The 12898-nt window shown below is 35.1% G+C and overlaps 1 protein-coding gene and 1 long non-coding RNA gene across 3 annotated transcripts in view; one reads left to right on the forward strand and one right to left on the reverse strand.

The window, feature by feature from the left end:
• The window catches only part of LOC131688486 (RNA-binding protein fusilli), a 351529-nt gene extending 349219 nt beyond the window's left edge, over positions 1-2310 (forward strand). Inside the window, exon 14 of one of the 2 annotated variants that reach the window (XM_058972772.1) lies at positions 203-382. In XM_058972772.1, the coding sequence (XP_058828755.1) occupies positions 203-226 (24 nt within the window). In that variant the 3' untranslated portion in view covers positions 227-382. Of the gene's footprint in view, positions 1-202 lie in introns of both variants that reach the window. The other variant, XM_058972771.1, reaches the window with a different exon arrangement.
• Positions 2311-8424: 6114 nt separating this feature from the next.
• On the reverse strand, positions 8425-9659 carry LOC131688494 (uncharacterized). Its single transcript, XR_009305240.1, has 4 exons — positions 9522-9659; positions 9188-9394; positions 8711-9126; positions 8425-8656 (listed from the first exon to the last, which is right to left on the reverse strand). It is a non-coding gene; the product is annotated as an uncharacterized LOC131688494 (long non-coding RNA).
• Positions 9660-12898: the final 3239 nt, after the last annotated feature.

Consider the following 12898-nt stretch of genomic DNA (forward strand, 5'->3'; position numbering starts at 1 on the left):
ATAGTTTCTATGCCACTGACTACTACATCTAAGTTCCAAAGATTTCTGCGAGTATCCGACTATATTTATTTGGTGTCGGTTCTAAGATTAACATTATAACAAAACAATAACTGGTTGCGGCATTTTGTTTTCTAAATTATTCTGTCTGTTCTCTCTTTCTTCCTTTTCTTTCTCTCTCTCTCTTCCCGCTCCCTCGCGACAGGTTCCAATTGACAGCTATTTTTAACTTATCCACACAGCTAACCGTAACGGACCACCATCTGTCCCCAGCGGGCCCGGTCATCACCAGCTCTCAACTCGGTTCGTCGTTGTCATCGTCATCGTCGTCGTCCGTTCGGGAAACGCAACGATCATCCACTCCACAACCGCAGTCACCGCTATCCCCCAATCCACCCCCGTTTCCCTCACACAGCGGAAATGCTTCGTCACCACCTTTGCTGGGCGGAATACCTACTACGCTCGCTATTCCCATACCGAGCACTCATTCGGCCTACCCGACACCTCTCTCGCCTATACCACTGCCGCATCAGCAGCAGCAACATTTTCACTGTGCTCATCATCATCATCACCAGCAGCAGCAACATCAGCTCCAGCATCAGCCTGGACTGCTGATACCGCCACCTACCTACGAGCACCACATTCACGACAAGCTGGTTTCTTCATCTGGAAGCATTCTGACGGCAGCAGCTCCCTCGCTTATCCCAAACCAATACGTTGAGTTGTTTATTGTTTAGTTACTGTTTTCTGCGTGTTTATGTATGTGTGCGTACATACGTTTTTCGTTTCAGTGCTGCAAAATGTTTTGACTTTTTGCAACGCTGGCTCTCGTGGATTGCCAATTTATGTTTGTAAGAGCAAGTTTTATGTTTGTGATTGTTAATGTTTTCAAACATAGATTTTTTCGGTTGATCAGCTGAACAAAGTAGGTTAGTAATAAATGTCATTTTTTTGTAGATTATAATTGATCTTTAGTTCTAAGCTCTTATCTAATCAAGCAAGAGATAATCTGCGAAAGCAATCCACCAACGAACGAAAGCATTCCAACCTAATCCAAGACATACATATCAAAGTTTATACTAATAGCATAGTTTGAACCCACTTAAGTACAATAGAAAGTATAAATATAGTAACCGTAATTAATATTTTATCTATTTAAGAGCATGCGATTGTAATAATATGAGTTCCACTCTAGTTTATAACTGCTTAAAGCAATTTAAAAACGCCGATATTTGCTCAAGTTACAACAACTCTTGTTATAAGACAAGTCAAACCGTGTACTACTAGAGAAAATTGTCTTAGGAGACTACCCATACAGTTATATATGTTAAGTTTTTTATTGTTTTGATTTTTTTGTACGGTTTTTATTGTTTTGTTTTCAAATTATACAACAACTATTTCACAACAAGTCTTCCAAACATAAATTGAAGTAAAATAAATGGTGACCCATCAACCAATTACCCTAACTTATGTGCTAGTTTTAACGTCAATTAGCTTATTCTAGTGTAGTAAATTATGCTATTTAACCGTAAAGCGAGTGCCCAATGATGACAAACTGTAATTGTTAGATGATGAAAAAACAATGCTTAACCGTAGAAAAAGTGTGCAAAACTAAACGAAAATCTCGAATCGAAGGTGCTTTTCCTATTCGAACACACGTGTCTGACGCTCTGATATCGCTGAACAAAACAAAACAGAATAGCATTCCCAAATCAAAGCTTATTGTTGTTATTTACATACATATACCTTACCTTAGACAATATGTGTACTATGAAAAATCCCAGCAGAAAAACCCCAAAGCTTGTTTGCTAAGCGGCTATACGACTAAAAATCTAGATAGGTGCGGACTAAAGTTAACAAACAACTATTGCTCAACCGGCTTTGACGGACGCCACAGAACATGCCTATATATCAAAATCATTGATTACCTACCTAACGATTTCAAAGCAATACATATATGTACTATCTAGTTATATACGAAAATAAAAAACGGGCCAGAAAGCGAACAGCAATTTTGTGCCTGAACGTCGGTGGACGAGAAACAATGAGAAAATAAAACAAGTAACGAATGTGGCAAAGTAGACAGAGAGAGTAATAGCAATGTTGAAGTTTAGCTATTGTTGTACTTTAATTATGTTAAAGATGATTTTGTAGAATTATTTAATGTTGATATTGAAACAGTACGGAAAGGAACGCTAAACGAAAGTGATCGAAGAGACGAGAAGAGTGAAACAGAGTAAATAAGCAATATATGCTGTGCAATATACGCTCAAGCTAAAATATTCATAACAATAAAAAAAAACTATTTTTACGTACGCAAATCTGTCGATGTCTTTTATTTGATACTTGAAAGATATATTCCCAATCATTTAATTGTTGACATTTTATTAGTGAAGAGAAATGGCTTTTTTCACTGCAGCCTTTAGTGGTCGAAGTTATGACAACAGTTTATCTCGAAAGTAGTCCTTCTGCATTGTGATTATCTAATAAGAGTTGCTTAGAAAACGGTAAATAGCAGTTCGTACCAATTCGAATCACATTAAAATCTCAATAGCACGATAGCCATTACCAGCTGCCCTCACCTTCATCGTTCATAAAAAAAGGAAGGATAAAAGATAAGATAGACGGGAAATGTAAACCTACTTAACGGAAGGACGATGACTCATCAGACTCTTCCGCGGTGTCGCGGACTTATAGGTTTCGAAGGTTATAAGCACTAGGATTCTCGAAAAAGAAAAGATCTTATTTATCTTATTATGGTTTTGACTGTTTTTTAGCTTTTGGTAACCGCAAACCGAGAGTAATCTATGTTTTATGAACAAAGGCAATTTGAACTTCAAACAGCCGAGGGAGAAAAACTAATATTATCTCCGTAATTTACCGGATCCCTATGTATTGCAACAGCTTTCAGAGAGATTTCGTTATTAAAACTCAACGATTTATTTATTGGGTTGGAAGTAAACGAAGCCAAACCAAGTTTTAATTTCATTAATTCTCATCATTGTCGCAGCAACCTTTGGACAGGAAAGTAACATATTTTGAAGCTTGCGCTGAAAAATAAATTTTTCCTGTTTTCCAGACTAAAAGGTTCAAGGCTGGTTGAAGGAGTGCTCTTCCAAGATCATTACTCCAGGGTTGTGGAGTTCACCGTCGTTTCAGGATTGCAGCAGTCTATATCTTCACCAGGACAAGACAGGCTGACTACGCGATTGTGGAAGAATCTGTTGAAGGTCGGATATTAAAAGCTGGATTAAACTGATGTAACACAGTAAAACTGGAATAAACAAATCCTACTGAAGAACGACGAAGAATCTCGAGATTAGAATTTGCTATAGAGTACCAATTCAAGGCACCAACAAGGACTTATCTGATAAGTGTTTTATTTTCTTTTTATACCTTTTTATCTTTTTTAACTTATATCCATTTTATTCCTTTTTTTATTATGTTATTTTCTTTTACTTTTTTTCTATTACCGTAACTAGTTTTTAGCTTAAAAATGAATACTGATTCTGATTTAAATAACAGCCCAGAACATTTAGACACTCCTTTAAATAAACTTGAATCTCGAATAAGGGTATATCTTTTATCTTCAAATGGACCTTGTACTGTTTATTTTAGAAAAAAAAGAAAAGCCTATAAATGTTTTACATATTTCTTCGGAAATTTATAAAAAAATTTAAATCCGTTAAAGAAATTAAAAATATTTCTTTAAACAAATTGAAAATTACGTTTTCTGATTGTATTGAGGCAAATACTTTAGTTTCTTCAAAACTCTTTTCTGATATTTATAGAGTTTATATTCATTCTAAACTTGTTGAAATTGAGATTGTAATTTTTGACGAATCTATTCAATCTCATGAAATTATTAATCATGGATTAGGAGTATTCAAAAATAGAAGCATTTCTTCTGTTCAGGTATTACATAGTGAACGTCTGTATAAAAAAAAACAATTGTAAATAATAACTCAAAATTCATCACATCTACTGCTGTACGCGTTACATATTCCGGAACTGCTCTTCCACATTGTTTGTACGTTAATAACGTATTATTTCGAGTTCGTATTTTTACTCCTAAAGTAATGCACTGTGATCATTGCCAACTTTTCGGTCACACTGAAAAATTTTGTTCAAATAAAATTAAATGGGGAAAATGCGGTGATAATCATATCACTTCCTCCTGTATTTCATCAGATGAAAGATGTATTTTATGGAAAGGTATTCTTTTTCAGTTGAATGATTGCCCTGCTTATATTAATTGCAAAACTAAATTACACCAAAAGACTTAAGCGTTAGTTAAACGTTAGTAACCATTTACCAATAATGTTAAATTATCAATATACAACTAATTTAAATCACTCTGTTGAACACATCATGTTTGACTTAACATGAAATTACAAGCACAAATCAAGCGCCATTCAAATATTAATAGAAAATCTCCAACATTTTGGTGGGATTCTGAATGGTCGTCTCTTATAAATTCAAAATCAGTAGCGTTTAGACAATTTAAATCATCCGGTTTAATTAATGACTATTTAATCTATCGTAAAATGGAAGCTATGTTTACGCGCACAACTAAATTTAAAAAAACTTAATTATTAGCGAAATTTCGTTCAAAATCTTGATAAAAATTCTTCAATGTTCACTCTATGTTCGACTGCTAAGAGACTACGTAATTGTACTTTTTCTACATCTTCTAACTCAGAATATTCAGAAAATTGGGTAGAGCTATTTGCATTAAAAATTTGTCCTGATTATGTTCCTTCTAATACAAAAATATTCACTCAACTATTTTCTAGTCGGTTTCACCATTCAGGCTCGCCTATTTCATTGCACGAATTCAACTATGCTTTATCTACCAGTAATAATAGTTCTCCTGGTTTAGATAAAATAAAATTTATTGTGCTTTCTAATTTACCTGATGATGGAAAAATTCATTTAGTAAATTCCTTTAATAGTTTTATAACACAAAATATTTTACCTAATGATTGGCGCGAAATTAAGAGTGTAAGTATTCTCAAACCTGGCAGGAATCCATCTTTAGTTGATAGTAGACGTCCTATTAGTTAACTCTTTTGTATACGTAAATTACTAGAAAGAATTATGCTAAATCGTCTTGAAATATGGGCAGAATGAGAACAAATTTTATCAAATTCTCAACACGGTTTTAGAAAAGGAAGAAGTACTAGGGATTGTACCGCCCTTTTAGCATCCCAAATTCTACTTTGTTTCAATAAGAAAGAAGACATGGCAGCTACATTTTTGGTTAAGAATATGTTTAAGTTTATTGCAATCTACACATATTAAATCCCTTGAAGTTATTTCTTCTATTCTTCCTCTAAATCTTAGATTTCATGAACTTAACTGTAAATTTTTAACTCAATGTTTATCTACTGCTCATCCAATAGTTTCTATTCTTAATTCATTATTTCAAATCAATCCCACCAGTAGAATTTTATTTCCTTACATATCAAGTATTGCAGAAGAAATAGTTCAATCACCTTCCTACTTTTATTAATTTGATATAAATGTTCATTGCACTAAACCATTAATTGACACATATTTGGTAACACATCTTAACAATATTCCTTCTACTTATTATTCACAATTTGCTCAAACTTTTTTCAATCAGAAAATTATAAATATTGATGAGGAAAATATATATTTTACTGATGGATCAAAGATTGATGAAAAATCGAGATTTGGAATTTATAATTCACAAATTAATTTTTTATTTCGTTTGCGCACCCTATGTCCCATTTTTACTGCAAAATTACCAGCGTTAAATTTTACATGTTCAGTTATTTAAAAATTACCTCCTCAATCTTTTTGCATATGCTCTGATAGTCTTATACTATGTTCACACTACAGAGTTAAAACATGTTTTAATAATTAGCAACAAGAAAAATGTCATCAAGATAGCGTTAAAACACGTTTTAACGCGTAGTGTGAACGTAGTATTAGTTCTTTATTAGCTCTTGATTCTATAAATTTTAACAACAAAACACATTATTTTATATGGTTGATTCGAGATCTAATTAACAAAATGAACACAGAAGGTTTTTCAATAACATTTATTTTGGTACCATGGCACTGTGAAATATATGGGAATGAACGAGCAGAGAGGTTAGCTAAATTAGGATCATCAAGAGGTATTTTTTTATGATCAAGAAATTCAAGGTAATGAATACATTCCTTTGATTCGACATAAAATTAATATACTTTAGCAACCAGCATGGGATTCTAGTGAAATGGGACGAATGTGCCATTCTATTTTACCAAAAGTTAATCGTAAACCTTGATTTTATGGATTAAATGCTAAAAGATCATATATACAAACTATCTCTCGTATAATATCAAATCACTATTCATGTGAAACCATTGACATGGCCATCAACATGTACAATATCACATATGGTTACAGTACTGTATATTGGTTCACTATAGTTTAACCATTCCATTCCTCGTTACTATTGAGGATATTGAAGAACTATTGGTATACTCATTGAATAAAAGCTAAGTTCATATTGTAGGAACATTACAAATGCAACACCTCTAATGGTTATTATATCCCATCACACAGGTTTATTATTCGGACTATGTTAACCTTCCGGAAGTCGCGCTTATGGTCCACCGAACGAGCAGCCGCTGGTGCCCTAAGACGATTTCTCTAGATTTTCAAAGCAGTGTGCACTCAGTGCACTAGCGCGACTGTCGGAAGGTTAAATGGTTTTAGCTATGCGGGCTTGCTAACGTAAATGGTCAGAATGGTAAGCACATAATTCTTTCATCAAATTTTAACATTATAGTAAATAATTGGGCAAAATAATGTTATAATAAACTATTCAACGTGTATGTGTAATACTGTCTGTATTGTTACATAAAGAGTTAAAACTATATGTGAGCGTTACAAATGTGATAAACTATTCTCAGCCGGAAATGAACCGGAGATCTGGCTGGTTCCAGTTCGTATTCCGGCTCCAGTGATACAACCGATTCTAGTTAGAATCGGTTGTGTCACTGGAGGCCGTGTACGGAATAGAACCAACCAGAATTCCAGTTCATTTCCGATTGAACTCTACTGGGTTTTCTTTACTTTTGCCTATCGTTTTGACAGCGTCGATAAAGTAGTTTCTGCACACTTCTACTAAATTGATCATTTGATCCGAAATTTGTTTTCACAATAAGTGTTATTGTTGCATTATAGTAACCTATGGTTAACATAGCCAGTATAATAACAAAAAACCTGTTTTAATCCACCTAGTGGTGCAATTGTGCCTTTCTCATTTGTCCAAACTACGATTCCATAACTGGTTTTGTTCAATATAATGGTGGAAATGCATATTACATATTCAGTACGATTTGCACATACATAAAATGGATTGACAGCCGAACTTGAGATGCTATGTGTCGACGCTGAAACTCTTGAAACCAGTGGCGGATCCAGGAGGAGAGCTCGACGGGTCCGGACCCCGCAAAAAATATTCATCTTGTTAATTAATTAAGGCTGTCCGTCTTGCCCGAACATATTTTTTTAACGTTTTAAACGTTCACGCATAAATCAACTTACCTGTTATTTTTCACGAAGATGTCACTTAAGAGTTACTTTATCGAAATAAAGGAAAAAATCTGCGAAAAATAAATGATTTTTTCATCGATAAACCTTAAAATCGGTAACTTAAAAATTACATCCGCACGTTATATCCCTAAATTAACCATGTGGCCATGTCTTATCCACAGTTCCCCTAAAAAAATTTAAATTAGTTTCAATTTTGAAATAGTTTCAAACATTTCAAACTAAATTTTTCACTGGTTTGTATTAAATGGGGTTATTGTTCATTTCAAAATTCAAGTTTATTCTTGAGGCACTAGAAAATTTTAATGGGAGGGGACTTGATGGATGGAAGGTGGTATATGAGGGTGAGTGCTAACCCCTCATCGCATACCCCTAGCTATGCCCCTATCAAAATACAGAAAACCTATATTAGTCAAAAACGGCCGGGATTAAGCTGCCGATGTTCAGAGTGATTGCATAAAAATGTGAATTTGCTGTGTGGCTGCACCTTTTCAACCCGTAACTCCGGAACCGAAAGTCGAAATTAAATGAAATCAACTGCAGCCTAAGAAGACGTCGTATCTATCATTTAATACTAAGTTTGAGAAAATCGGTTCGGCCATCTCCGAGTAACCAATGTGCATTTGTTGGTCACATACATACACACGCACACACACAGGCATTTGCCGAATTCAACGAACTGAGTCAAATGGCATATAACATACGGCTCGGGATTAAGTTACCGATGTTCAGAGTGATTGCATAAACTTTCTATAGGAGAAAGGCAAAACATACTATAACTATTTACAATATTGTTCGTCAAAATCCTACCGTAGATTTATATGTTTTTGAAATGCGGAACTAAGCGACTATTTGTGGTAATGTACATGAAAAGTCCACAAAAAATGTTCAAATAAAAATCGTCGTTTTTGTATTGTAACATAACCTAACGCCATATTCCCCAAATTGTTATTCGACTGAAAACAATACCCCAAATGACGGAAGTAGTAGGAAATAGCTCTTGCCATAGGCCGATGGAATTCATCTCATTTTTCTTTGCAGTCGACGGACTATCTCCCATGAACAAACGATGTTCCAAAAGGCGTTCTGAAAATATATTTATTAGTATATTAAATGATAAAAATTATTTCAAGTATAGACCAGCTATATACTCCACTTTCTCAAGTTCAAGCGCGGTTCATTTGTTCGTTGGTTGATAAAACGGTTCTGATACATTTTCCTGGCGTTTCAGACCCAGGCGAATTGTTCAATGTACGGCCTGTTACCGAACGGTGTTGGAGGCCATCATGCCATAGCTCTAACATAAGCAGCTTGACAAAAATATAATCACTTTTGTTGCCGGCTTCGGAAAACATCTAAAGTTTTTCTTTGTTTTACTTCAGTAGAGATCGTTGCTCAAGGCTCTCCGATAAGCTTGCTATTTAGCGCATCGGAAAGATGCATGCATATCTTTAAAGCATCATCATATTTGGCCTTTAGGTTGCGTTTTTGTTTGATCAAGTTGAAATTTTCCTTTATGATTGATTCGATGTACGGTTGATGTCCGCAATTGCATACTAGATAAAAAGTACAAAAATATGTGCATACGAAAAATTACTTGAATTCTGGCATTCTTACCAATAACACTTCTCTGTGCCAATAGACCCGTTGTGAATAAGGTTAGAGAATGAAGTGTTTCTCTGCGCTTTTCTATTGTCATATCGACTATAATTTCCGCAGCTCACAGATCTCGTCGACTCGGATGTGTCCGACAGTCTCTTCGAATTCCATTTCCGGTTCGCTATTGATGGTTATATCCTTTTTGGAGGATTCCATGTTAATATTCTGAAGTAAATGAAAATAAATTGAAATATTAATGGAGCGTATAAATGCAATCATTGAAAATTTATCAGCAAAAGATATTCAAATAAACTTAATAGAATCGGTTTCTGAGGAACTCTCGGATACAAACCACAGTCGAGAAACGCAAATGCGGACGAGTAAAATTCCCCCGATTTGACCCCGGGTAGCTTTTTCCATGTCATGAGCACTTTTGAAGAACGGGTTTACAGTTCTATTCCGGGCAGTAAGTCGAGCACCGTAGATTCGTTTGTCCTGAAATAAGAAATTATGCTATTCTTAATATTCATTCATTTTTAGTCTGTTTGATAAACAAATATCAAGCGATGGATATATTACATGCAATCACAGACTAACAGTCATAACACTCGAACGTAGTATTATAAAAAAAATATTCCAGAGCATGAGGGATAACACACTTTCAAATGGGTGTGTACAAAAGTTGGATTTAGCGTTCTGGTAAAATTGGCGAAACGATGCTTTATCGAGGAATTTCTTCAGTGTTATGTCTCCTTGTCTGTGGTGCAGTTTTACTTATCTGCAAAGACAGGTTTTTATCAAATCTTGGAAGATTCTTGGTTAATGAATTCGGCGACCGTGTCACAGTTTACTTCCACCCACAGGGCCTTGAACTTGAACGCTCTCTGGTTCAATTTTTAGTTTATGGTCGTCCGCGGTATTCTGAGACGCAAAAAACGGTTGAGATACGTTACGAACGCGTTTCAATTTTCTACCTGCTCGACCTCCAGTCATCGTTACCTTTCTAAGTTAAGCTCGCTATCCGGTGGTCGAGCAACAGCGTCGCGGGTACGTACAATTTTCTTTCCCACCATAGGAGCTTGATCAGTTTTCTGATTTTGTCGTCTTCCGAATAATCCGCAAACACAGAATCTATAAGAACTGCGTCGGGAACGCTTAATTTTCTTCCCTGGATAGCTTTTACCATTTGGTGGTCAATTTGGTACGAATTCTCTGATGCCAGTTTGCCGCGCGTCACCAACGGAGCACAACGAACAGGTTGAGCCTGAAATAAATAAAAATTATTATTAACTTGCAGTGTTAGAAGGTCAAGATTTGCTTCGCCATGATGCGTTCACGAACCGAAATTTCACCCGTTCGCTTTTCTCGGATTTTGGACATTTTTCCACTTGTTTTCCCGTTCTTCGCTTCCACTTCGTCGCAGAAAAAGGCTAAATTCCGCTCATTCGCAGACGACAGCACTTTTCTTTTAGCCACGCTTACATATTTTCGACCCATTTTAGATGTCACGTTGTAAAACAATGACTGGCAAAATTAATTGAAACCAGTATGGCGTACTTCAAGACGCAATACTATTAGAGGTGCGCGCAATTGGGTTGAAAATATGTATTTGAAAGTTTGATCTTTGATTATAAGATAGGTAACAAAATGTATTCTCATTGTTCTGTTGTTTCAACCACATTGTTTTGGTTCTCTGTTACTGATAAAGTGCAATATAGTTTAAAGCAGAGTTGGTAAAAATACTTCAATTATATATTGAGAGCATTATATGCATTGTTTCCTTAGTAAATCATCATTTGATCCCTATATTATTTGCACCAGTAAATCATAGAGAAATTACACAAAATTTCAGAAATTACAAATTAGGGTAGATGTACCAATAGTCGCATACTTAAGGTAAACTTTTGCTAAAAAAATCGATGAATAGACAATGGGCAATGTTAATACATTAAACGTAAGCTTTCAATCCCTACTTCATAGGAAAAATATAAAGATGGTTTAATAACCAATTTATGTATTCAAAGCCGCTTGTACCACTATAGGAACACATTTACCAATAGTGGTGCAATCGCTAATTTTGGTTCCTATTGTTGCAAATCCCTTTGAATTCTTATGGGACTTGCAACTACAGGTACACGATGTCAACTGTAGGTGCAAGAGAGCTCAAAATTCAAAGAAAATCTTTTTTAACAGTTATTTGAGCAAATTTCAAGGATAACAATTTTATTGTCGCATAATTTTAGTGCGATGAATCGATAAAAAAATATTTACCTTGGTACCTTAGTTAGGCGTATACTACTGCAACTATTGGTACACCTCAACTATAGGAGCACCCCCTAATAAACATCTTATGATCCAAGAGCCTAATGACCTGTTCAGGGTATAATCCAAACAATATGTGGAATCGTTGGATTATATGGGTTAAAGTTCGTGTATAATTTTTTTTATTAGAGCCACCCTACCACGATACCCCGAGATTGAGTCAAAAAACTTTTGGTAGTTTTTCGTATCCGTGTATGTTTTAACTATATGCGGGACAGCCAAATCTCGGCAAACATATGATTACGGCTTAAAAGCCAACTGTCAAAATTCTCTTTGGAAGGAAATCCCGGATAAACTGTTACTGGCTAAACACAGTTCAGAGCAGTTAACGAAAAAGAAAACTTTTCTCTTTTGTTTACTGCCAACATCTGTGATTGGCGAGTAACGGTTTGTTCGGAATTTCCTTTCAAAGAGAAATTTGACAGTTGGCTTTTAAGCCGTAATCATATGTTTGTCGCGAAATGTTTTATTCGGAATAATGTTTCCATTGAGTTCTACAAGATGACGACACGAATGAATTTATGATGAATGAAGTTCATGTTTGACAATTCTCGGTGGTTTGTTTACTTTGTCATTTGCGTGAGTGCGAGTGCAACGGGTGCTATTCTGTTACATTCGAACTCACTTAACTCCCATGTAAACAAACCACCGAGAATTGTCAAACAAAGTTCATCCGGCTCATTTTGTGGGGTTATGTCGGTTGGTGTAAAACCTAATACTTTTTCGGTTAGCCTGGCTACCAGGGTGGCCAGACCTACCGATTTATCGGTAGTCCTACCGATTTTGATCTTCCCTACCGATTCACAGACGGCCGAGGTAAAACTACCGATATTTTCTTATCCCTACCGAAAACTACCGATTTTTATTGATTTTGGCCACATCCTACTCAACATTCATTTTTGAGTTGGATTTGGTCTGAGATCTGTGTTTTCAGTATTTTACAATTCTATGTCAACACTACGTTTTTGGGACAATAACCCGGCCAACCCGAATAGAAATGTACAGTAACAAAACCATGATTTTCACTGTGACAGTACAGTAATTTTACAATAATTTACAGTAAGTTTTAGTGTTATGCTACAATACAAAAACAATAAACTTTAACGTTTTTACAGTAAATTTCAATTTAAAATAAACTTTTACAGTGAAAAAGGGGGTGGTTATGTATCTTAACATAAAAAATCATTTTTTCTCCATACATTTTTTTCTCAAAAACAGTAAAATTTAATTTGAATGCACTGTATCAGTTTTTTGATGAACAGTGAAATTTTTTGTTACATGAAATTTTATTGTAAATCTACCGTGAGAACTTGGCATCGAACAATGTTGAAACAGTAATAACTATAATAGTTATTGTTTTATGATTGTTCGTAGGGTAAATGCTATTGTAAAATACTATCCGGGAAC

This window comes from Topomyia yanbarensis, chromosome 3 (assembly GCF_030247195.1).
Source record: "Topomyia yanbarensis strain Yona2022 chromosome 3, ASM3024719v1, whole genome shotgun sequence".
NCBI lineage: Eukaryota > Metazoa > Arthropoda > Insecta > Diptera > Culicidae > Topomyia > Topomyia yanbarensis.